Source organism: Sminthopsis crassicaudata, chromosome 4 (genome assembly GCF_048593235.1).
Source record: "Sminthopsis crassicaudata isolate SCR6 chromosome 4, ASM4859323v1, whole genome shotgun sequence".
In the NCBI taxonomy this organism is placed as follows: domain Eukaryota; kingdom Metazoa; phylum Chordata; class Mammalia; order Dasyuromorphia; family Dasyuridae; genus Sminthopsis; species Sminthopsis crassicaudata.
In genome coordinates this window covers 38,007,521-38,034,350 of record NC_133620.1, presented here as the reverse complement: position 1 = coordinate 38,034,350, position 26,830 = coordinate 38,007,521, and the positions used below count along the sequence as shown (strand labels likewise).

General features: G+C 36.9%; 1 protein-coding gene across 1 annotated transcript in view; it reads left to right on the top strand.

Annotated features, from left to right (window-relative positions):
• Positions 1–26,193, top strand: part of LOC141541821 (calcium-activated chloride channel regulator 1-like) — a 32,410-nt gene extending 6,217 nt beyond the window's left edge. Inside the window, exons 6-14 of the mRNA XM_074266324.1 lie at positions 9,308–9,529; positions 10,790–11,017; positions 14,531–14,705; positions 16,230–16,336; positions 19,482–19,697; positions 20,378–20,639; positions 22,976–23,140; positions 24,511–24,747; positions 25,789–26,193. Coding sequence (XP_074122425.1) covers positions 9,308–9,529; positions 10,790–11,017; positions 14,531–14,705; positions 16,230–16,336; positions 19,482–19,697; positions 20,378–20,639; positions 22,976–23,140; positions 24,511–24,747; positions 25,789–26,123 — 1,947 coding nt within the window. The 3' untranslated portion in view covers positions 26,124–26,193. The remainder of the gene's footprint in view (positions 1–9,307; positions 9,530–10,789; positions 11,018–14,530; positions 14,706–16,229; positions 16,337–19,481; positions 19,698–20,377; positions 20,640–22,975; positions 23,141–24,510; positions 24,748–25,788) is intronic.
• The last annotated feature ends 637 nt before the right edge of the window (positions 26,194–26,830 follow it).

The following is a 26,830-nucleotide window of genomic DNA, read 5'->3' as shown; positions in this document are numbered from 1 at the left end:
ATTTGATTCATTGTTTTTTTTTTTTTTTTAAATTTTTTATTTTATTTTATAATTATAACATTTTTGACAGTACATATGCATGGGTAATTTGTTACAACATTATCCCTTGCACTTACTTCTATTCAGATTTTTTCCCTTCCTCCCCCAACCCCCTCCCCCAGATGGCAAGCAGTCTTATATATGTTAAATATATTACAGTATAATTTAGATACAATATATGTGTGTAGAACCGAATTTTTTGTTGCACAGGAAGAATTGGATTCAGAAGGTAAAAATAACAGTTTACATTCATTTCCCAGTGTTCCTTTTCTGGGTGTAGCTGGTTCTGTCCATCATTAATCAATTGGAATTGGATTAGCTCTTCTCTATGTTGAAGAAATCCACTTCCATCAGCATACATCCTCGTACAGTATCATTGTTGAAGTGTATAATGATCTTCTGGTTCTGCTCGTTTCACTCAGCATCAGTTGATGTAAGTCTCTCCAAGCCTCTCTGTATTTCTCCTGTTGGTCATTTCTTATAGAACAATAATATTCCATAACATTCATATACCATAGTTTACCCAACCATTCTCCAATTGATGGACATCCATTCATCTTCCAGCTTCTAGCCACTATGAAAAGGGCTGCCACAAACATTTTGGCACATACAGGACCCTTTCCCTTCTCTAGTAGTTCCTTGGGGTATAAGCCCAGTAGTAGTATGGCTGGGTCAAAGGGTATGCATATTTTGATAACTTTTTGGGCATAATTCCAGATTGCTCTCCAGAATGGTTGGATTCTTTCACAACTCCACCAACAATGCATCAGTGTCCCAGTTTTCCCACAGCCCCTCCAACATTCATCGTTATTTGTTCCTGTCATCTTAGCCAATCTGACAGGTGTGTAATGATACCTCAGAGTTGTCTTAATTTGCATTTCTCTGATCAATAGTGATTTGGAACACTCTTTCATATGAGTGGAAATAGTTTTAATTTCATCATCTGAAAATTGTCTGTTCATATCCTTTGACCATTTATCAATTGGAGAATGGCTTGATTTCTTATAAATTAAAGTCAATTCTCTGTATATTTTGGAGATGAGGCCTTTATCAGAACCTTTAACTGTAAAAATTTTTTCCCAATTTGTTACTTCCCTTCTAATCTTGTTTGCATTAGTTTTGTTTGTGCAGAAACTTTTTAATTTGGTGTAATCAAAATGTTCTATTTTGTGATCAATAATGGTCTCTAGTTCTCCCTTGGACACAAACTCCTTCCTCCTCCACAAGTCTGAGAGGTAAACCATCCCATGTTCCTCCAATTTATTTATGATTTCGTTCTTTATGCCTAAATCTTGGACCCATTTTGATCTAATCTTAGTATGTGGTGTTAAATGTGGGTCCATGCCTAGTTTCTGCCATACTAATTTCCAGTTTTCCCAGCAGTTTTTGTCAAATAATGAATTCTTATCCCAAAATTTGGGATCTTTGGGTTTGTCAAAGATTAGATTGCTATTTTTATTCACTATCTTGTCCTGTGAACCTAACCTATGCCACTGATCAACTAGTCTATTTCTTAGCCAATACCAAATGGTTTTGGTGACTGTTGCTTTATAATATAGCTTTAAATCAGCTACACTTAGACCACCTTCCTCTGACTTTTTTTTCATTAGTTCCCTTGCAATTCTCGACCTTTTATTCTTCCATATGAATTTTGTTGTTATTTTTTCTAGGTCATTAAAATAGTTTCTTGGGAGTCTGATTGGTATAGCACTAAATAAATAGATTAGTTTGGGGAGTATTGTCATCTTTATTATATTCGCTCGGCCTATCCAAGAACATTGAATGTCTTTCCAATTATTTAAATCTGACTTTATTTTTGTGGCAAGTGTTTTGTAATTTTGCTCATATAATTCCTGACTCTCCTTTGGTAGATATATTCCCAAATATTTGATACTATCGACTGTTATTTTGAATGGAATTTCTCTTTGTATCTCTTGCTGTTGGATTGTGTTGGTAATGTATAAAAATCCTGAGGATTTATGTGGATTTATTTTGTATCCTGCGACTTTGCTAAAATTCTGAATTATTTCTAATAGCTTTTTAGCAGAGTCTTTGGGGTTCTCTAACTATACCATCATGTCATCTGCGAAAAGTGACAATTTGATTTCTTCATTTCCTACTCTAATTCCTTGGATCTCTTTCTCGGCTCTTATTGCCAAGGCTAGAGTTTCTAGTACTATATTGAATAGTAATGGTGATAGTGGGCAACCTTGTTTCACTCCTGATCTTACAGGGAAAGGTTCTAGTTTATCACCATTACATATGATGTTTACTGAAGGTTTTAAATATATGCTCCTTATTATTTTAAGGAATAGTCCATTTATTCCTATACTCTCAAGCGTTTTTAGTAGGAATGGATGTTGGATTTTATCAAATGCCTTTTCTGCATCTATTGAGATGATCATATGGTTTTTATTAATTTGATTATTAATATGGTCAATTATACTAATAGTTTTCCTAATATTAAACCAGCCCTGCATTCCTGGTATAAATCCCACTTGGTCATAGTGTATTATCCTGGGGATGATTTTGTGAAGTCTATTTGCTAATATCTTATTTAAGATTTTAGCATCAATATTCATTAAGGAAATTGGTCTATAGTTTTCTTTCTCAGTTTTCGATCTACCTGGTTTAGGTATCAGTACCATGTCTGTGTCATAGAAGGAATTTGGTAGGACTCCTTCAATCCCTATTTTTTCAAATAGTTTACATAGCATTGGAGTTAGTTGTGCTTTAAATGTTTGGTAGAATTCACCTGTAAATCCATCTGGTCCTGGGGACTTTTTCTTAGGAAGTTGGTTAATAGCTTGGTCTATTTCTTTTTCTGAGATGGGACTATTTAGACTACTTACTTCTTCCTCTGTTAATCTGGGCAAGCTATATTTTTGAAGGTATTCTTCCATTTCATTTAAGTTATCGAATTTATCGGCATAAAGTTGAGCAAAGTAGCTCCTAACAATTGTTCTAATTTCCTCTTCATTAGTGGTGAGTTCACCCTTTTCATTTTCAAGACTATCAATTTGCTTTTTCTCTTTCCTTTTTTTAATCAGGTTTACTAAGGGTTTGTCTATTTTGTTGGTTTTTTCATAAAACCAACTCTTAGTTTTATTAATTAATTCAATAGTTTTTTTACTTTCAATTTTATTAATCTCACCTTTTATTTTTTGAATTTCAAGTTTTGTGTTTGTCTGGGGGTTTTTAATTTGTTCCTTTTCTAGCAATTTTAGTTGTAAACCCAATTCATTGGCCCTCTCTTTCTCTACTTTATGCAAGTAGGCCTGTAGAGATATAAAACTTCCCCTAATTACTGCTTTGGCTGTATCCCACACATTTTGGTATGATGTCTCATTATTGTCATTTTCTTGGGTGAAGTTATTAATTATGTCTATGATTTGCTGTTTTACCCAATCATTTTTTAGTATAAGATTATTTAGTTTCCAATTATTTTTTGGTCTATTTTCCCCTGGCTTTTTATTAAATGTTATTTTGATTGCATTATGGTCTGAAAAGGATGCATTTACTATTTCTGCCTTACTGCATTTGATTTTGAGGTTTTTATGCCCTAGTATATGATCAATTTTTGTATAGGTTCCATGAACTGCTGAGAAGAAAGTATATTCCTTTCTGTCTCCATTTAGCTTTCGCCAAAGATCTATCATATCAAACTTTTCTAGTATTCTATTTACCTCTTTGACTTCTTTCTTATTTATTTTGTGGTTTGATTTATCTAATTCTGATAGTGCAAGGTTGAGATCTCCCGCTATTATAGTTTTGCTATCTATTTCCTCTTGCAGCTCTCTTAATTTCTCTTTTAAGAATTTAGATGCTGCACCACTTGGTGCATTCATGTTTAATATTGATACTGCTTCACTATTGATGCGTCCCTTTAGCAGGATATAATGCCCTTCCTTATCTCTTTTAATTAGATCAATTTTTGTTTTTGCTTGATCTGAGATGAGGATGGCTACTCCGGCTTTTTTGGTTTTGCCTGAAGCATAATAGATTCTGCTCCACCCTTTTACTTTTAGTTTGAATGTCTCATCCTGTTTCAGGTGTGTTTCCTGTAAACAACATATAGTAGGATTCTGACTTTTAATCCAGTCTGCTAACTGCTTCCTCTTTATGAGGCAGTTTGCCCCATTCACATTTATGGTTAGAACGACTAATTCTATATTGCTTGCCATCCTATTAACCCCTGCTTATGCTTTTCCCCTTTCCTTCCCTTTTACCCTCCTATCCAGTATTAAACTGGTAAACACCACTTGCTTTTCACAGCCCTCCCTTTTTAGGATCCCTCCCCCACCTTAAAGATCCTCCCCTTATTTTATCCCTTTTCCTCGAAATTACTGTATTCCCTTCCCCTTAGCTTACTCCTTCCCTTTCACTTTTCAATGAAGTGGAAGAAGTTTCACCATAAATCGAATATGTCTATTGATACACGCTATGTTCATCTCCCTCCTTTCTTTCTCTCAGATTTAATAGGTTACCTTTGCCTCTTCATGAGATGTAGTACCACCACTTTATACTTTTTTATGATATAATCTCCTTTCCACCTCTAGTTTCTAAGACAAATTGTACATATGTTCTTTACATATTTTTTTGACAGAAGTATAGTTCTCAAGATTTCTTTTTACCTTTTTTAGAAGTCTCTTGAGTTCTGTATTTGAAGATCAAACCTTTTATGTAGGTCTGTTTTTTTCATCAAAAATAGATGGAATTCATTTATTTCGTTAAATGTCCATCTTCTTCCCTGGAAAACGATGCTCATTCTTGCTGGGTAAGTTATTCTTGGCTGCATACCAAGTTCCTTAGCCTTTCGGAATATCATGTTCCAGGCCCTGCGTTCTTTTAATGTGGACGCTGCTAGATCCTGTGTTATCCTTATTGTGGATCCTCCATATCTGAATTGTTTTTTTCTAGCAGCTTCCAATATCTTTTCCTTTGTCTGATGGTTCTTGAACTTGGCCACTATATTTCTTGGCGTTTTGATTTTAGGGTCCCTTTCAGTAGGTGATCGATGAATTTTCTCAATGTCTATTTTACCCTCTGTTTCCAAAACGTCTGGGCAGTTCTCTTTGATAATTTCCTCGAAAATGGTGTCCAAGCTCTTTTTTTCCTCCCATTTTTCAGGGAGTCCGATTATTCTCAAATTGTCTCTCCTGGATCTGTTTTCCAGGTCTGTTGTCTTTCTGGTAAGGTACTTGACAGTCTTTTCAATTGTTTCATTTCTCTGGTTTTGCTTGACTCCCTCTTGGTTTCTCCTTGAGTCATTCATTTCCACTTGTTCCAGTCTAATTTTCAATGATGTATTTTCTTCACTCACTTTTTTTATATCTCTTTGTAATTGTCCAATTGAGTTTTTATCTTCTATGGAATTTTTTTCCATTGTATCCATTTTATTTTTTAGAGAGCTGATTTCTTTTTCCAGCTCTCTAATCCTGTTTTCCTTGGAGTTGTTTACCTTTTCCAGCTCACTAATCCTGTTTTCCTTGGAGTTGTTTACCTTTTCCAGCTCACTAATCTTGTTTCTCAATGATTTGATTTCTTTATCCATTCTGTCTTTGAATGCATGGGATGACTTCTCCAGGCTCTCTTGCCAAGCTTCCCTTTCCTTTTCCCATTTCTCTTCCAGCTCTCTTGTGAGAGCCTTTTTGATTTCCTCTATGAGGTTCTTTTGTATTGAGGAGCAGCTTATATCCCTCCCAGGGGATACATCTGGGGACAGTCTGTTCCTAGTCTCCTCAGCATTTGAAGTCTGCTCCCTCTCCACACAGAAGCTGTCAATGGTTAGAGCCCTTTTGAATTTTTTGTTCATTTTGTCAGAGTAGGAATCAAAGAAAACAAACGGACAAGAGAAACAATTGGTCTGTTTTGCGGGAGATGGGGCTGGATGGTATTAATGGGCTTCCTCTACAGACTGGGGGTAGGGCAGCAGAGAGCCACTAACAGAACAGCAATGACTGTACTGAGTCTGCGCTCTGAGGCTCTGAGAACTCACCGAGTCAGTCCAGGTGGGGGTTGGGGGTGGCCAGGCTCTGAGAGACACTGGCTTTCTGGGGTTTTAATCTTCACCTCCAGTGTTTACACCCTCTCCACTGCTCCTGGCTTGCTGCCAAGACGGAGCATCCACACTGGGGCAAAAGCCCTTTCACAGAAACGGCCTCCCCCTCAGGTCTGAGCAGTGTGAGCTGCCTGTCTTGCTCTGGCTGTCTGCCCTCAGTCTGCGCCCAGTCTGATTGACCCTCCCCCGAACAAACACAGACCTTTTCTGGCGACTTTCAAGGATGTCTTCTCTTGGTGATAATTTGTGGATTTCTTTCTGGGTCAAGCATTAAGTCAGAGGCTTGTCATGAAGTAAGTTCTGAGAGAAAATGAGGAGCTCAAGCAGCTGTCTGCCTCCACGCCGCCATCTTGGCCGGAAGTCTTGATTCATTGGTTCTTAAATTTGTAAACAGAAGAAAAGGGGCTCATTCTAACCCAAGAACAGCATTTATTCAGTGTAAAGGTTTACAAGACACTTTACCCCTACTTTCTTATCTGATGCTTACAATGGCTTCATTTGCCATAACCTTAATTCTTATTCACACATGAGGATATGGAGACTAGGAGAAATGAAATAGTCACACTGCCAGATGAGGGCTCTTTCCTCACTTCATTCTCTTTCTAGCAGAACATCTGTTCAGATAATGTGATGTAGACTGCATGGGCTACTGGGCAGTCTTTAAATGAGCCATTATTTCTATAAAATGGAAAGTTTAGGATACAAAATCAGAGTACACAAGGGAATGCTACCATCATCACTCTAGGCCTCTTATTTTCTCCTCCCCTTCTCTTCAAGAAGACTAGCAATTGCTAGAGATTGTCCATATGCAATGTTGCAAAACACATTTTCATATTAGTAATGTTCAGATGTGATTTGACCAGGCAAGTAGATAAGGGAACTTGTCATTCTCCTTTGAGTTTGAAAGCTCTATATCTATTAATGCAGGCAAAGATGCATCTAACAAGGGGGATGACATCAAACTATGCATAAGATCATGGATTTAGGGTTGGCATTATTTTAGAAGCTTTGTAGTCTAATCCCTTCACTTTGCAAATGAGATAAGTGAGACTCACTAAAGTGACCCAAGTCACACAAGATCAAGTGGCAGAACCAGAATTCAAACTCAGCATTCTCTCTATTGCACGGTTAGGCTGTCACTCTTCTTGACTTCTCATGCTGAATATGCAGTTCACTCTAAAGAACTGGATTTTTTTTTCCACTGAAGCAACAAGGTTGTATAATAGAGAGAGTACTGGACCAAGAGTCAAAAAAAATTGTGAGTTCCTATCAAGCATCAGATACTTAGTATCTGTGTGCCTCACTTATTTTTTTTTTTTTGAGGCTGGGGTTAAGTGACTTGCCCAGGGTCACACAGCTAGGAAGTGTTATGTGTCTGAGACCAGATTTGAACTCGGGTCCTCCTGAATTCAGGGCTGGTGCTCTATCCACTGCGCCACCCAGCTGCCCCCTGTGCCTTACTTATATAAAATGGGGATGATGATAAAAAAAAGTCTACCTCTCAGGATGATTGTGGAAGATCAAATGAGATGATAAATGTAAAAATGCTTAGTATTATTTCTGAAACCTTCCCCTTACTTATGTAAAATGGGGATGATGATAAAAAAATTCTACCTCCCAGGATGATTGTGAAGATCAAATGAGATGATAAATGTAAAAATGCTTAGTATTATGTCTGAAACCTTCCCCTTTATTCTCTTTGTGAACTTCTTTCTAGTCATAGCTTCCCATTTAATACTTGTGAGTACTGAACCCAAGAGAAGGACTCCATTTCTTGGCACATTATGTGCTTTACCTCACCCCTTGTTCTAGCCTGTTGAGGTTTTTGGAGATCTTGATACTACCCCCCCAATATATTACCTATTCAACCCAGATTTGAGATATCTGAATATCAGACATAGATATTCTTTATGCTTTCATTTGAGTCATTTGTTAAAAAAAAAGAACAAAACAGGATCAGAGAAATATCCCTGTGGCATTTCACTAAACATAGCCTACCATACTGATAGCTTTGTATTATTATATTAATCACCACATATAGAATCAGTCAAGCAGAGTTGAACCCAATTGCTTATGTGATTTTTTTTCTACATTTCTTCAACATTCTCACAAAGAAATTTAGTCAGAGATTTTTCTGAAAACACGATGTTTCCATGATCTATCTGTCTAGTGAGATGGTAACAAATGGAAGTAAATTTAATCTGAGATGACCAAACTGAGAAATCTCTAATCTAGTGCTCAAACCATGGACTAGGGAACAATGTAGACAAGAATATGCTGGTGAATGTTTAACAATGGGCTCACTAAGGAAAACACATTTAAAACTACATTGTGAACATTGTCTCCATCACTTTTGGAAGTCTAGACCAGTGGTATCAAACTGAAACAGAAATGAACCAATGATCCACACAGAAGGATCAGGAACCTGCAAACAATTTGGTTTGAAAATGTGATTTTTATCTATATTTTATTGGTTTTTTTATTCATTAAATATTTCACAATCTGGTTTCCAAGCACATAGGCTATCTATTTGTTGCCCCTTATTCACTAAAACAATAAACCTAGCTCTGACTTGTAGCATTTGTTGATTGTAAATGATCATGATGAAAATTCAACAATTGGCTCTTCACAGGCCCTTAGAATTGATTCCAGCACACTTGACCTGCATTCCTAGAGACCTTTCTGGGGGTTCCTCCAGGTCAAAATTATTTTATAATGATATTAAGGCATTTTGATTTTTAACATGGCAATTATAAATGGGGAAAACATATCCTCAATTTTTATGTGTAAATAAGACTTACTTATTTACTCCAACTTTTTTTACCACATTTAGGTTAAATGCCTTGATCAAGACAATGAAAGGGGAAGGCCTAGAATCTCAGGAGTCATAAAGAGTTTTTCAAATGAGTTAATTTTCCTCTCTAAATCATCATTGGGTTATTGGCTAGATTTATCATATTTATGGTTTAAAGAAAGGTTTCTTCCTCCTTTTTGTGTTATGGATCCTTTAGTACTCTTGTGAAGCTTTTGGAATCCTTCCAATAATCAGGTTTTAAATGCATAAAATGAAATACCCAGGATGACAAGCAAAACAAATCATAATTAAAATAATGTAAAAATGTTTTTTTCAAAATCTAGTTCATAGATCCAGTTTAAGAATCCCTTGTTTATAATTTCTTTATTTATCATGAAATTTGGTTTTTTCAGGTGGTTGAATTTTGTAGAAAAGAGAACCATAACAAAGATGCTCCAAATGCTCAAAATCAGAAGTGCAACCTCCGGAGCACATGGGAAGTGATCCAAGATTCAGAAGACTACAAGACATCCACTCCTATGACAGCAGCACAACCACCAAAACCCAGCTTCTCATTAAAGCAGATCAGAGAAAGAATCTTGTGCTTAGTTCTGGATAAGTCTGGAAGCATGGGGGTAAGCCAAAAGGCTTCCATTCTCCTAGAAGTTGGAGGGCTTTGTTTATAACATCTAAGGGACCCATAGAATCTTGGGCTTACTGGAAACCTCACTGATCTCATGGTTTTAAAAGGAACTAGGAAGCAGGGAATCATTTGCTCTTCACCAGGTTTCCCTTTAAGCCCTCATACTCTTACTCCCTCCACTCCTCTTTCTCCATGAATCTTTATTCATAATGAATTATTCCCTGAATCAACATGACATTTTAATTGCCAGAGTGACTAAATGAAGAATTTGTTAGTTTCTCATCCATGAACATCTGTAGTCCCTGTTAATCAAACTAAACAATCATCTTTGTATGACTTCATATTTAAATCCTTTGTTGATGATTGTACAAAGGAATCAAACATTCTACCTAAAAATGTAGCTCAGATTACATACTTTAAAATAGTTGCAACTTCATTAATATGGGCATTCTCTATTCTACTCCACCATTCCCCACTAATCAAAATAGCTTAGTAGTCCTAGCAAAAATCCCATTAGTTTCCTTACTGAAAAAAATGATTCATTAAGAGAAAATATGGTAAAGTTGATTGAAAATTGATCTTTGAGTCAGGAATAATTGGTCTTAGTTCCCATATCTGGCATGTACTTCTTAGGCAATTCTTTGAAAGTATAAGTTGGAGAGAATGTGCCAGCCTTCCTTGATAGAGTTAATTCATTTGGGATTACCCTGTACCAATAAAATTGCAGATATTTGTCCTCTTTTACATGGTAGCCCATTTCTGGTGATGTGGCTCAAAGCAAAAGGCAAAAATATTACAAAGAAATTCTTTTATCTACTAAACCAAACATTAACCCATTTACAACCATGATCCCACTCAAAATCTTATGTTTCAATGTATTGAGAATCTGCTAGTTTATTAATGAAGGCCCATCAATGCAGAGACAAACACTTCCACCACTTAAGCTTTGAGCATTATGGTGACTGAAACTGGCCCCATGATCACCTTGTGATGTGCTTCTCCAAAAAAAGTTGGCCTTGTCCTCAGATGGGAAATAGGGCCTCTCCTGAAGCACACCCTCAAATCCTTTCTAGCCTAGAAGAATTCTAGAAAAATATTCTAGAGCTTGTGTTCTGCTGATCTAGCCTTTGAGAACCCAGAGTTTTCACCATAGTACCCAGAGCCTCTAGAGTTCCACATATGGGCTGAGCCCATTCTACTATAGCTTGCTTGGAGATAACCACTTGCCAATTTGATTTGTCTTTTCATTCAGGGTGGGGACCGGCTAAATCGGCTGAAACAAGCCTCAAAACTCTTCCTGCTTCAAATCATTGAAAAAGGATCCTGGGTTGGAATGATCACATTTGACAGTGCAGCTGCTATTCAAAGTGACCTGGTACAGATAGAGACTGATGCTCAGAGGAACACACTCATTACAAAGTTACCTGGCATTGCTTCCGGGGGAACATCCATCTGTTCTGGACTCAGAGCAGCATTTACGGTGAAATAATCTCCCCTCTACTGTCTCTATTGTAGTGGATATTTTAAAAGTGAATTTCTATTTTGAATGCTCCTCGCATGCCTATTGTCTGGTATACAATTAATGTCTCTAAAAAAGTGAAGATATGGCCAGGGAGGGGAAAGAATATAAACAAATGATGAGATGAACCAATCTTAATTAAATTCAGCCCAACACATATTAAGAGTTAATGTGTAGAAGGCAGAAAGACAGCCTTTAGAGTCAGGAAGACTTGAATTAAGTAACTTCTACAAGGTAACAAAGTGGAAACAATCAACTTGGAATGAGAAGGAGCCAAGTTCAAATTCTTCTTCAGGAACTTTCTGTGTGTGATTCTGGGCAGAACACAATTTTTGCAGACTTCAGCTTCCTCAGAAGGAGAGGAGGGGAATTGATGATGTTTGAAGTTTCTTTTAGTTTTAAACTAATAATACATAATAATAATATTCTAGGCTATATTGGCTGTGTACTTCTAAAACCAATGAAAAAGTTACTGGGTATGATATAGAATGAAATGGATTGAATACATCAAAAAATCTAAGACAATCAGGAGCAATGATGTTCAATCTTGGCTCCATTCTGTGAAAGGCAGACATATCTGACTATGTTAATTAGGAAACACACTGAGACAAAGAGCTGTCAGTCATCTTTTGGGAGCCAAGAGTGATGAATTAGTTTTACTATGGAGGGCTTTCCATATTTTGATGCCCTAATACTGTTTAAAGACTGCTTCTCTTGATAAGAAATAAAATCACACAATTATCTTAGTGATCATGCAATCCAACTTCCTTATTTTATGAATGAGGAAGGTAAAAGAAATAAATGGCAAGTTAGTGGGTTGGGGATTGTATAAGTATTTGTGTGACTAATTTTTATACAAAAAGAACGAGATAAAGATCAACAAGCATGAAGACTAAGAGGACATGGATAATTTTGTAGCTACAGGCTTCAATAGAGAACATAGGGAACCCAGTAAGGACTTATGTGGTATACAAGTGAAAGGCATGAATCTTAAGAGAAAAAAGAGAGAGTTTGAGCCTGTACTCAGGGTCAAGTTTATTTACATGGTATAGGACACCTAATTGTGTTTGTAGGAATAGAGGAAGAAATTTGTAGAGAGGGGGACTGAGGATATGTAAGAGGGAAAGCAAAGAAAGTCAATGGAACAAGGTTCTGGAGCAAAGGAAAGGGAAGGGTCAATGTGAAGAAATTAGCTTTGACATGACAGCACTGCGTTTCCTTTCACATAGGAGGGAGATCCATAGGTCTGGATGAGAGATCAGAGGACACGTCAGATAGTTTCAGTTTTTCAGCAAAGTAAGAGATGATGTCATGTGTTGAGATCTAAGAGATATGGAAGAGAATCTGGCATTGCGAAGAGTTAAGAAAATTGTTGGAATAGATGTTGTGAGGGACATGGTAGATAAAGAGAATCAAGAAAGAATAAATGCAATCAGCATAGCGAAAGGCTGTTTGAGTGCTTGTGGTAGACATTCTTAGAGGAATTATAGGGGAACCACTGACTCTGGGCTTCCTGTACCAGTTCTCCATTGCTCAGGAGCATAGGCAGTGATGTTAAGATTTAGTGAATGTTGGAGAGGAACAGAAAGGCAACAGTAAAAGGGTAAGGGGGCCAGAGATTGCTGAGCACTGGATAAGGACAGCCTTAAGACTAAGAGGACACAGTACTAAAAACAAAAAACAAAAAACAAAAAACAAAAAACAAAAAACAAAAAAACAGAGTTAAGAAGAGTGACCTACATGAAGTTGGAGAAGTTATGAGATTGTGGTCAGACAAAAATCATCAAGTCTGTGGTGTTTGCTTTTTTTTTTTTTTAACAATTTCAAAGAATGGCAATGTATAGAATAGAGCTCCTTTTGCAGAAAATAAATGCTTTCGATTGTATAACATTCCTTATTAGGGACAATGAAGCATAATGAATAGATCTTAGTATGGAAAAAACTGATAGTTACATCCTGCTTCTGACACCATAGGAGTCTAGCTAAGTCATTCAACCATAATCTGCTTCAGTTTCCTAATTTGTAAAATGGAGATAATAGTTCCTACAGTAAAAGTTCTTACTTTGTGGTATCATTGGGAAGCTCAAATTAGATCCTAAACATAAAGTGTTTTGAAAACTTAAAAGCACTACCTAAATGCCATTCATTATTATGATCAACTACCCTGGTCATACAGACACTTGTGTTCCCCGGTATCATCCCAATGTTCCAAGAACTCAAGAAAAATCTCTATTTCATTGAATGTACACTTGTGGTAATCAAGTAGAACAAAGATAAGGTTGATACAAGAAGGTAAGGTAATAAGTGTTTCTTAAGTGCCTTCCACATGCTAGGTTCTATGCTAAATATTTTGCATACATTATCTCATTTGAACCTTATAATAACGCTGAGAATTAGGTGATACTATTATCCACATTTTACAGATGAAAAAAGTGAGGCACACTGAAGTACAACAACATGGCCTGGATCACATATCTAGGAAGGTCAGATTTGAACTTAAGCCCAGTTCTATCCACTATCCTACCTAGCTGCCTCATGTGGGACAGCCAAGGATGGTGGGCCGTGATTGACATGATTGGAGAGGATGCTCACAAAGATGAAATTCCAGAGCCATTGAAGAATTAGAATATAATGTCTCCTGAAAAGCTAGCATTGTTTCACAAATAGAATGTAGAGGAAAAAACCCGGGTTCAATTTCTGCTGCTGGAATTTTTTAGCTGTGACTTCCTAAAACATTATCTGGTTCAGTGAAAGGAGTTTCTACCCCAGGATTAGCATCATTTCCCCTGAAGTGAGTGCCATTAGTCATGCCTTAGTTTCTAAGGCACTTTGGCAACTGACGTAGAGCATCATTTCCCAGAGCTTCTGTGGAGAACACTTTTTATTGTGAAGAGGTTTAAAAAAACCAGGTGAAGGGGAGCAAACGAACATAGTACGAAAGCTGGAAGAGACCAGAGAAATCCTTTAACAGATGAGGAAATTGAGCTTCTGAAAGCCTTAGTTTCCAAAGCCATTGCCCTCTCTACCATAACTTGTCTCTTCTAAGATTCATAAACTTCCTCCCCTTTAACTCCTTTCCCCCTAGTAATAACAAAGCAATCAGAAGCAATTCCTTCCTTTGTGTTTACCTGTTCACCTGTCTATGTCCTAGAGCCAAAAAGAACAGATATCCTGACTGAGAAGAAATATCAGTGTACAGAACCTGGGTCACTCAGTTTTCCCAGAACAGCTCTGGTTCTAAATGACAGTGGCAGCTGTGATAAATTATCCTGCATTAAAGAAAGAAAAAATGGCTTGGCTGAGTTTCTGAAAGTTCCCCTTTTCATATTTGAAAATTTCAAGAGGGGAAGATGTTCCTGAGGTTCCTGGATTTTGTCCTTTATGGCTTCTCTCTGTCTTGGTCAGTTCCACTCACAGGTTATCTGGCAACCCTGAGTCTGCTTACTAATATCTGGCATGAATTTCTGCTTTCAGGCAATCAGAAAGAAATTCTCAACTGATGGTTCAGAGATTGTCCTTCTGACTGATGGAGAAGACAATACTATCAGCACATGCTTTGATGAAGTAAGACAAAGTGGAGCCATTATCCACACAGTTGCTTTGGGACCTTCTGCAGACAAAGCCCTGGAGAAGCTGGCAGAGATGACAGGTAAAAGATAACCTGCAGGAATTGTTTCTTTAGTAGGCAGAACAGATTATTTCTCTGGGAATCTCCCCTGGAGTTCTCCTCTAAGATCTACAGATAATTAGGGTTTTCTGAAGACTATAGATGTGGGCAATAAGCTCCGGAAGATCAGTCCATACACATTCAAGTGTCTACCCATGTTCTGAGCTAAGTGCTGGAGACACAAAGAAAGGCAGAAGAAAGTCTGCCTTCAAGTAGCTCACATCTCATGAAGATGGGGGAAATAACATCAAAAAAGAAGCTGAAATGGGGAAAGGGAGAGATGAATGCCCACACCAGGGATGAAGCTCAGAGGAATGAAGCCTGGTGGGAAATGAATAGATGACTGGTTTGAGAATTTTGCTGAAATGGAAGCTTGGAAAGAGCTCTCTGTTCTCCACCTTCTGCCCTCCATTCTCCACTCACTCCAATCAAGACAGTGGGAGGAGTGACTAGGGCCAGGACTAATGAAATATGAGGTTCAGGATTGAAGTGAATTGGAAGAAGATGAGGTTCCTGGGGATAGGATGGGGACATTCAGAAAAGAATAACTCAGTGGGAAATTAAACAAATGACTGGTCTTCTCAAATTGGAGAGACTTTAAATAAAATCCAACAACAGCCTTAGTATATGTCATCTTAGATCACACTGAAGTGCATATTCAGAGAGAGAGATTTGTCCCTATGTTTATTCTGTGATGATTTTCCCCCCTAAAATAAGTCTCAAAGGCTATCTATCCAATGATAGAATTACAGCATCTCAAAACTGATTTTTGAAATCCATCAGTGATAATATAGTCCAACCCATATCCACACAAATGGTCATTCATGCCTCTACAGCCTCTGGGATTTTTCAAAGACCATGATAGAAATAGTTAATTCAAGTGAACCAAGTCAGCAACCCCCTTTTCAGTGTCTATTCCATTTAAGGCACTGTGATAGGTGCAAAATGTCACAATTACTGCCAACAATAACTTAACAGTTTATAATGAAACATGGACACAAAGATGTCAACAAGATCGGATGAGTTATTCCTAAACTAAGGGTTAAATCACACCCCTGATGAGGAGAAATAAGCAATGGATACAGAATAAAGTAGGACTTGATTCTCGAGTCAATCAATGCCTGTCAATGTCAATCATTGGGGAATGAGTGAACTTTCTAGACAGAATGAAATACGTGAATTGGTTTAGATCATGGATTCTGTGATACTCTTGTGGCTCCTCATCTGTCTTTCTTATCTCTTTCCAAAGCTTTGGTTGTTTTCCAGATAAATTAATTATTGTATAATATATAATTAATACAACATAAAACTGAAAATTTTACACTGCCCTCCTAGAATGAGGTGGTATACTTATGAGTTGGAGGCTGCCTGAAGTTTATGAAGCAATATGAAACTTTATGAAGCAATATGAAACTTTATGAAAAAATAACATTTTTAATTAAGACTGTTAATTTCTCTCCAATGTGTGCCGATTATTTAACTTCTGATGGTGTAATGCTACTTCAGGCGGTCTGCAGACAGCTGCTACAGACAATGCTCAAAACAATGGGCTCATTGATGCCTTCAGTGCCCTCTCATCAGGAAATGGAATGATCACCCAAAGATCCATCCAGGTAAGTTTCAATTTCTCATTTCCCATGATTGTGTTTTATAGAAGAGGACAGACAGCATGCTTCTATGAGAGATTTAGAGCTTAGAAGGACTTTAAGGTTCATAACATCATACGTCATAGATATTTAGTAGGAAGGAACCCCAGAATAATCCAGTTCAAACCACACATTTTATAGGTGGGAAAACTGAGGTAAATGGACCTGCCCAAGATCAAGCATGTCATGGGGGCCATGATGAGATATGAACTTTAGTTCTCTGACTCAACATCTGGGATTTTTCTACTGCACCATACTCATTGGAACATTATAATCAAGGGGAAATGACACATAAATAAAAGGTGTTTTTCATATACATATGTGTGTATACATATGTATATATATACATATATATACATATATATACATATATATGTATATATATAGTTCAAGTTTTATTAAGTACCTACTATGTGCCAGGCACAATTTTGCAAATATTTTCTCATTTAATCTTTACAACAACCTTATGAAGTAGGTTTGCAGATTAGGAAACTGAGGCAGGCAGAGCTTACCCAGAATCACATGGCTAATAAGTGCTGGGGGGAAAATTTGAATTCAAGTCTCTCTTTCTGACTCCAAGACTAGGGCTATATTGACTATGACACCTAGCTGCCTCTAGACAGTGAGCATTTCCACTGGTTATACACTCTTGTTTAAGTTTTTGAAAGGAAAAAGAATGGAGCAATCAATCACATTGCTGATTCACCTGATGCTCTAATTGCCCTGCTGATATATAAAACAAGCTCTTCTTCCAGCCTGCTTTGAGAAAGTTGTCTAGTCCTCATGTCTCCTTCTAGAGGATACAGGCATTGATTTTATCCATCCCACTATCAGTAGTGGCCTCTCTTTGCATATTTCCATGTCCTACTCCCCTCACCATGCTACTCTCTGACCATTAAAGACTATCCCATTGGTTCCCTCTATGGATCTCCAGTGATCTCATGATTTCTCTACAAATCTATGATGTTTTAACACCTGGAGGGTCACCTGAATCTAAGTCTGAGGCTTTTTCAAAAGGTACTAGGTGGCGCAGTGACTGAAATGCCAGCTCTGAAGTCAAGAAGATTCCTTTTCGTGGGTCCCAATCTGGACTCAGATATTAGCTGTGTGATCTTTCGCAAGTCTCCTGACCATGTTTACTTCAGTTCCTCATCTGTAAAATGAGCTGGAGAAGAAATGGCATGTTACATTTAGGTTTAATTATTAAGTGCCTACCATGCGCCAAAAATGTCATAAAAGAAAATCAACAAGAAATTGGCTATGAAAGATGAAAGAGAATAGGGAATTGGGATGACACTAAAGGAGCAAGCCTGGGTGACTGGGAGGATGGTGTAATCCTGTACAGTAATATGGAAGTTACAAAGTAGGGAGACTGGGGGAAAAGATAATGAGTTCAGTTTTAGATATATTGAATTTAATATCTCAATGGCATGTCCAATTTGAAATATCAAATAGGCAGCCAACAATACAAGTCTGGAGGCCTGCAGAGAGATTAGGGATGGATAAATAATAAATGCACAATCAGCAGGTAAGACCTGTAAGAAAATTCAGCAAAGGAGAGTAGAAAAAATCAGTCAGACATGTGGGAGGTGAACAGGAAGAAATCATTATCATGGAATACCAAATATCCTGGATCAACAGTGTCAATGGCTATAGAGAGACCTAGAAGGCTGTCATTAGATATGACAGCAAGAGAACATCAGCATCATTATGGCCACTTTGGAGAGAGAAGTTTCAATTGAATGTTGATTTGATCTGGAGAGTGTTAAGAAGAGAATGAGACGAAAAGAAGTAGAAGCAGCTCTTGTAGTGAGCCTTCTCAAGGAGCTTAGTTGAAAAAGTGAGAGGTATGGGATGACAGCTCGTGGGGATGGACAAATCAAATGAGAGGTGTTTTTGAGGCTAGTGGGGGTGTGGGCATTTTTATAATATAAAAGCAGGCAGTTAACAAGACAAAGAGCTCAGCAGACAAGAAGAGTAAAGATAAATGAGAGTATGAAAATAATGGAGAAGACAAACTGCTGTAGAAGACAGAATGGAATTGGATTTCTTGTCCATAGAGAGGGTTTTGCCCTGGCAAGAAGAAGGGCCACCTCTTCATGTGGGACATGGGTGAAGGAGACAATGGTAGAAAGCATATGGGAGACATGAAATGAAGGGGGAGTGGAAGGGAGCTCTTAACAAATGGCCTTAGTTTTCTTCAGTGAAACATGAGGCAAGATTTTCAGATAAGTGAGGGAGGGAGAGGGAGCCATGGGAGGCTTAAGGAGAGATGGAAAGACATAGATGAGTCTCTGTGGTGAGTATGAGAGTGACTTAGTCAGGAGGAATAAAAAGATGACAGAACCAGGGCATATCATGTCATGCCCATGAGGCAGGGTGATTCAGTAGAAAGAAATATGAATTTGGAAGCTGCTGATTCCTTTCTTCTGAGGCTATCTTCCACTTACTGTGTATATATTATATGTACAATTTTTCTCAATTTGAATGTTATTCCCACCCAATCAGAATGTGAGCTCCTTCTAGTCAAAGAGTGCTCTAAATCTTTGTCTTTTAGTTCAGAATTTTCCTTTTACCCACCCAAATACTGCCTGTTTTCACTTCTGAAAAGGTGACTCAAAATCAATGAGTTGAACTAAAAGATCCTACCTTAGATGACAGTTTTATTCTCTCCTTACTCATAATGGAGGGAATTTGATTTAGAAGAGAAGTTGAGTGGAAAAAAGAAGGAAGTAAGATAGTATGAATGAGTGAAACTTGCATATTTCCTTAGGCTAAAAATAAAGAATCTCATTCTAGCTCTCCTTTTTCATGTCCTTTTGTCTAGGAATATTATTCTTGCACATTTGTATAACCATGACACTTGTCTCCTTTCCCAACTAGCCTATGTCCTAATGGATGGTAACTACAGGAATAGAGAAGATGCCTCTAATTTTATTATTACAAGGAACTTTTAAGTAAAGAAACTCATTCTACTAATGCACATTTGTTCCTTCTCTGAAATTCATAATCTTTTGCTCATTGGCATGTCCTCAGATTAACTATGATATGATTTGTTGATGATTTATTTCTTTGCCCAGTCACTGACTGTTTTATTCTATTTTCTTAACAGCTTGAGAGTAAGGGAGCTACTCTGAAGGATGGGGAGTGGATGAATGGCACAGTTATTGTTGACAGCACAGTAGGCAATGACACTCTATTTCTTATCACATGGACAACAAAACAACCCCAAATGTCTGTCTCAGATCCCAGTGGGAAAACATACACCACTTTTTCAGTGGATACAAACTCCAAAATGGCACACCTACAAATACCAGATACTGCCAAGGTAAGAAATCAGCCTTTTCTCCTGTGTTTTCTCAAAATATTTAGAAAATAGAGGCAAGAATTTAATATCAGTATTATAATTTTGTAACTATTCTTGAGTAGTATTAGGTGGTTTTTTTTTTTACTAAAATAGCTTATTCCTATCCCATCTGTTCTCTTAGAAATGTGATGAATTGACCATAAAAAACAAAAACCAATTTTTTTTTAATTACACTGCAGCAAGAAAGAACTCTTATAAGAGTTATCAAAAAGGTAGAAACTGGGCTAGAACACAAGGAAGGTCAGGAAGGCCAGCCAGGAAATAAGAACCATATTTCCCCATCCAGAGTTTTAGAACCCATGTGTTTGAACAGCCAAAATCTTTTCCTGTCTTTGCCTTTCTGAAGAGAAAGGGTTATGTCAGGGGCATACCATTCAGGTCACATTTTTCATAGCAAAGTTTTCAGTAGTAATTGGCATTATATATACCCCAGGGAAAGCTTTATTTGAAGAGAAGAATGGTCTGAAAGATTGTCACAGCTAATAGAGAAATAGCTATACAAACATTCTAACAAATAGTTTTCTTAAAGTTCACTTATATAAATCAGATAAGGGATTAACATAGATAATGGATAACAGAGCAAGTAGGTAAAGCAGGTCTTAACACTATTTTACTTTAATGAATTTTATTGATATTTTTAGGTTGGAATTTGGACTTACAGTCTTAAGTCAAGTGCACAGACACTAACTCTGACAGTCACATCTCGTGCTGCAAATCCTACTATACCCCCCATTACAGTGGATTCTAAAATGAATAAAGACACCAGTAGCTTCCCTAATCCAATGGTTGTTTATGCAGAAGTTCACCAAGGATCCCTCCCTATTATAGGAGCCACAGTAACAGCTCTCATTGAATCAGCTGATGGAACAACAGTGACTCTGGATCTTCTGGATAATGGTGCAGGTAACTTCTCCCCCACAAAAACCTCAAGGTTCTTTCTCTTTTAAGAAAGAAATATGTCAGGTTTTTTTTTTCCTTTTTTAGTAGTATTTTATTTTTTCCGATTATTTGTAATGATAATTTTTAAACATTTTTTATAAAATGTTGAGGTCCAAATTTCCTTTCTCCTGGCTTCAACTTTCCAATGATAGTAAATTATTTAATATAAATTATATGTATGCAATTATGTAAAACCTATTTCCATATTAGTCATGTTGTGAAAGAAGAAACAGTTTGCAAAAAAAATGCATATTGCAAAAGGAGAAAAAAACACATATACAAAAAAAAGTGAAATTGTGTACTTTGATCTACATTCCATCAGTTCTTTCTTTGCATGTGGCCAGCATTTTTCATCAAGGATCTTTTGGAATTATCTTAGAACATTGTATTGCTGAGAAGAGCTATATCTTTCATAATTGATCATCATACAATGTTGCTTCTCTTTCTGCTCATTTTACGTTGTATCAGTTCATATAAGTCTTTCCAGGTTTTTCTGAAATCTGCCTGCTCATCATTTTTTAATAGCATAATAGTATTCCATTACATTCATATATCAGGACTTGTTTTGTCATTCCCCAATTAATGGACACCCCCTCAATGTTCAATTATTTGCCACCACAAAAAAAAGAAGTGTTCCAAATATTTGTACATTCAAGTCCTTTCCCTCTTTCTTAATGATCTATTTGGGATTCAGATCTTCATCTGGGATCCAATACTCCTAGTAGTATTGCTGGATCAAAGAGTGTGCAGTTTGACTGTTCTTTGATCATAATTCCAAAGTGCTCTCCAGAGTGGTTGGATCAGTTCATTATATTTATGATTTTAAAGAAAGTTCCATTTATTACTTTATTTTTAAGTATTTTTACTAGGAATAAGTATTTTATTTTTTTCTAAAACCCTTCCTGCATCTATTGAGAAAATTATATGATTTTTATTTGTTTTTTCCTACTGATATGGTCAGTTACACTCATAGTCTTTCTAATATTGAACCAGCCCTGTGTTCCTATAAATCCTAGCTGATCATAGCATATGATCTTTGGGATACATTTCTGTAATCTCCTTGCTAATATTTCCTTGACAATGTTTCTATCCATGTTCATTAACCTTCTTGGCAAGAAGTCACTAATACCTCAACATGCTGAGAGGGAAGAGTCAGGCTCACAACTTTTATATTTGAGAAACCTTAACAAAATAAAATGAAAAATAGCATGATATAGTGCAAAGAGCACTGGGCACTCACTTTCAAGCATATTTTCTGTGTGATCTAGGGAAGTCACAGTCTGTCTGGGTGCCCATTTCTACAACTATAAAGCAAGGAACTGGACTCAATGACCTCAAAGATCCCTGGGATTCTGGGCCTGTACAAAAGTTTTCCTCCCTATTCCCTTTTATGAATAAGTAACTATTCCTAAGTCACCTCTGATTCATGAAATCCTTAGCTCCCTTTAAAACACAAATCTGGTCCCATCTCTTACATAAGATTTCCCCTGATTTCCCCTAATAGCTATTTTCTTCTATAATCTTCCCACTTACCTGCTTAGTATCTGCCTTGCACACACTTTCTATGGGTGTTTTCACTACTTAGTTCTTTTGAGTTGAGTCTGCCAAATTAGATTAATCTCCTTGAGGGCAGGGTCTATTTTCTTCTTGTTAACTTATCTCTAGTTTATAGAATAAAGTTGAATGAATGAATGTTAGCATCAGGCTTAATGAATAGAGAAAAACAGACAAGAGATGATGTAGAGGTGAAACTGGCAACTGATTAGATATGGAAATTGAGACAGAGGGAAGAGGCGTGGGTGCAAACCCTGCCTCTTACACTTACTTGTCACTTAATTGATCTAAATTTCAGAGTCCTCATTTGTATAATGGGCACAATAATATTTTTCATCTGCAATGTGCTGGTAAATTTTTAAGAATTGACTCTGAAGAAAAAAAGAATATGTAACACACGGCTAAATTTAACCTCCATTGTGATCTTGAATATATTAAAAAAAATAAATCAAGCCCCAATTTGTACATATTTCCATGTTGAAAATGGTCACATTGAAAAATTTGAACAATAAGCTATCTCTAGTATTATTACTTATTATATTACTTACAAGAATTCTTGGAAGATTCTAAAGAGATCATGTTTGTTATAACCTTGGAGAACTCTGAAGTATTTAATGAATCTGTGTGTAGAAGTGGAATGTATGTTTGAATTTACTACTATTTTCCAGTATTCCAATATTTTTGAGAATTTACATATTCATTTAACATGGCAAGGTTTATTAAATTTTTTTTACTTCTACACAAAGGTGCTGATGCTTCCAAGAATGATGGTGTCTACTCAAGGTATTTCACAGCTTATAAAACAAATGGTCGATACAGCTTAAAAGTGAGAGCCTTGGGAGGAACAAACACCCAAAGATCAAGACCTCAAATGAATGGAGCATTATATGTACCAGGATGGGTAGAGAATGGTAAGAATCATAACAAAACTATGGTGCTGTCTTGAATCAAGGGCAAGAGAGGATCTAACTGAGCTTGGATCGCAAAGTAAAGAGTGTTCATACATTATGGAACTGGTTGAGGGAGTCATGACTATTTAGCCCAGAGCAGAGAAGACTAATCTGTTAAGTAGCTGAAAGAAGAGAGAGTGGATTTATAACTGCTTACCTCCAGAGGACAGAGGTAAACTCAATGGATGCAAGTTTTAAAGAGAAAGATAGGCTTGATAGAAGGAAAAAACCTCCTAACACTTAGAGTTCTCCCCTAAGTGAAATGAGCTGCCTCAGCAAGGATAGTTTCCTCTTATCAGATGAGCTTCCTATCATTAAAGAGCTTCAAGTCCAGTCTGGACTTTTCAGATTTTTTGTGGAGGAAAACTCTTTTTCACCTAATATGGACTAAATGGCCATTCAGATCCCTTGCAACTCTGAGCTTCTGCAATTCTGCAATTTAGAGGCTACCTATCAAGTGTATTTTATTATAACTTCACTTTGTCTGTCCTATATAGAAAATTCAATAGGCCAATATAATAGAAGGAAGCAGTCCCAGTGTATATGCAATTGGCAGGAAAATTGGGTTTTAAGTCAGAATTATTCCAGTACTGCCTATAGATACAAATGTTTAGATAAAAATAGAAAGATTATGGCTAAATGTTACAGCATTTTGGAAGTAGTAAGGATCTCTACCATCTTCTAGAACAACCCATTCATTCCTAGAGCAAAACTCTCTTCTAAAACATACTGTCTCCATACTCCATTTTAAGCTTTCTAGTGATGGAGCTATCTACTGAAGAAGTCTTTTTTATGTCAGAATAGCTCTAATTGCTATGTTTGCCCCTTTAAGGTGTCTAACTATGGCTCCTGGCTCTCTCCAATAAGGAAAAGTAATAGAAATCTACTCTCTCCAGTTTCTCAGTGAGTAAGGAAGCATGTTTGGCATAGGTAGTAAATACTACAGGCCTTAGAGGCAAGAGAAATTAGTTCACTTGTGCCTGAGACAATCAGCGAAAACTACTAGGTGGAGGGTTGACTATGCAATAGGCTGTGAAAGATGCAGAAGATGGGCAGAGGAGATGGTATAGATTTTCCAAATGAATCATTTTCAGCATACCTTTTAAGAAGTATCTGTGGGAAAGACAGCTGAGATATTTCTTTTCTTTATTTTCCTCTTTGACAACTTGACTCATGGTCTCTAAATTTATCAAAAGATGACAGTATTAATGAAAGGAGAAAAAAGTGAAAGAGGAGGGTATATATTGGGAGCATTATTATCATAAATAATGAAAATATGTAGCAAGCATGTGATATCATACCTAAAGACCTGAGGGACTTCTTCCATGCAGGAGAAGTAAAAATGAATCCACCAAGACCAGAATTTAATGTCAATGATCTTCAAGGCAAGCAAGTGTGTTTCAGCAGAACAGCCTCAGGAGGTTCATTTGTAGCAACCAATATTCCAAGTGGATCCATTCAAGATGTCTTCCCACCATGTCAAATTACTGACCTCAAGGCCCAGATGGAAGGAGATCGCATTAATCTGACATGGACAGCTCCTGGAGATGACTATGATTATGGGCGAGGTAAGTCTGAAGTTTGATTATGATATTTTTTTCCCCCTGAGGCTGGGGTTAAGTGACTTGCCCAGGGTCACACAGCTAGGAAGTGTTAAGTGTCTGAGACCAGATTCCTCCTGAATTCAGGGCTGGTGATCTATCCACTGCGCCACCTAGCTGCCCCTGATTATGATTTAGAACAAAAGGCAGAAGTCATTTCCAAAGTGCCTGCTCTGTACAAGGCAATCCAGTGGGCACTGGAGAAAGACAGAGAATCTGCCCTCAAAAAGTTTGTTTCTGGTAGGGAGATAGAACATGAACACAGTTAAGTAAACATAATTAATACACAAAAGAATTCAAAAGAAAATCAAGAGGGAGAAAACACTCACAAGAATCATAGACTATTAGCGTGGGAAGAGAACTCCAAGTACATCTAATCCAACTCATACCTAACCAAACATCCTCCCTGTAACCTACCCAACAAGTGGTCATCTAGCCATTCTAGAACACTTTCTACTGAAGGGGAATTTAAACCTATTTCCTCCCATGGACTCTGTTGAGAGTCCAGTTGAAAAAAGGTGGTTTTAAAAAGAAAATCACTTCTTAGAAATTCATGCTTTTATATTATGAGATATTTTACTAAAGTGCCTGTAATAAAATTCATAGAAAGCCTTCTTGGTGTTTGTCTCAGAGAAGATAGAAGAATGAAAGGTAGTCGGAGGGGCAGGTTTAGGAATAATAGAAGTGTTCTCTAGAACTAAGTTGCTCCCTTTGGAAATAACTTCAAAACCTATCTAGAATTCAGTTCTAAGGAATTTAGAAGTATCATTTCCCTCTCTAAGGCAGAATCGTCTCTGTGGAATTCTATTACATAGGTACCTGCTTGACATTTATCATTCTATCATGGTTGCACATACGACCTTAAATGGGAAACTAGACAGGACTATAAACATGGCTTGCCATTTGATCTCTCAGATGGGAAAGCACATTTTTCTGATCTCTGATTTTTAATATTTTCTGCTTTATTAAATCTCTTCAAATATTCTAAGTAGTTTCATGTCCTTTTAGCTCAACAGTATATTATACGAATAAGTGAAAGTATCCTTGATCTACGTGATAAATTTGATGATGCTCTCCAAGTGAACACTACTGACCTGATACCTGAGGAAGCCAACTCCCAGGAATTCTTTATGTTTGAGCCAAAAGACATCAATCTGGTAAATGGTACTGACATCTACATTGCCATCCAGGCTGTTGATAAAGCAAATCTGAAATCCAAATTATCCAACATTGCACAAGTATCTGTATTTATACCTCCAGAAGAGACCCCTTGTACTGGCAGTCATATCTTTAAAATAGTGTTGAAGTGGCTGGGTGAGCTGCAGCTGACAATACCCAAGTAAAAGGCCTTATTTATCAAGATCTGAAGCTCAGGTTTTTTACAATAAATACAAAATCCAGTTTTTTTCTCAATTTGTCTCACTTCATTCATTTTATTTTTAATTATAAATGTTTATCAGATTTTCCACAATTTCTGAATAAGAAGGATACACTGATATGTGCATAATTAAACACAAAATATCTGGCTATGCATGTGAAAGAACTATTTAGCCAAGTGGATAATTATAACTTTTAAATTCACCATTCCACATATTGACAAATAAAGGCAACTGATTTAATATTTTTTAAAAAAAATTTGTTTTGATTATTTGGATGAGAACTAAGATAGTGTTGAATGGCAGTCAACATTTTCCCTAAAGAAGAGATGGGAAAGCATTCTTCCCTACTATATGGCAGAGGGGAACTATGGGAATAGAATATTGCATCTCTAATAAATAAGATAAAGTCCATTTGTTGATTAGTTTTGCTGAACTTCTTGAAAACCTAGCTAGAACTCAGTTCTAAGGAATTTAGAAGTATCATTTCCCATTCTAAGGCAGAATAGTCTCTGTGGAAATCTACTACATAGGTACCTGCGGAAATCTACTACATAGGTACCTGTTGACATTTATCATTCTATCAAGGTTGCATATTTAAGACCTTAAATGGGAAACTAGACAGGTCTATAAATACCTCTTAAAAAAAAAAAACTTCATCAAAAAGAATGGAT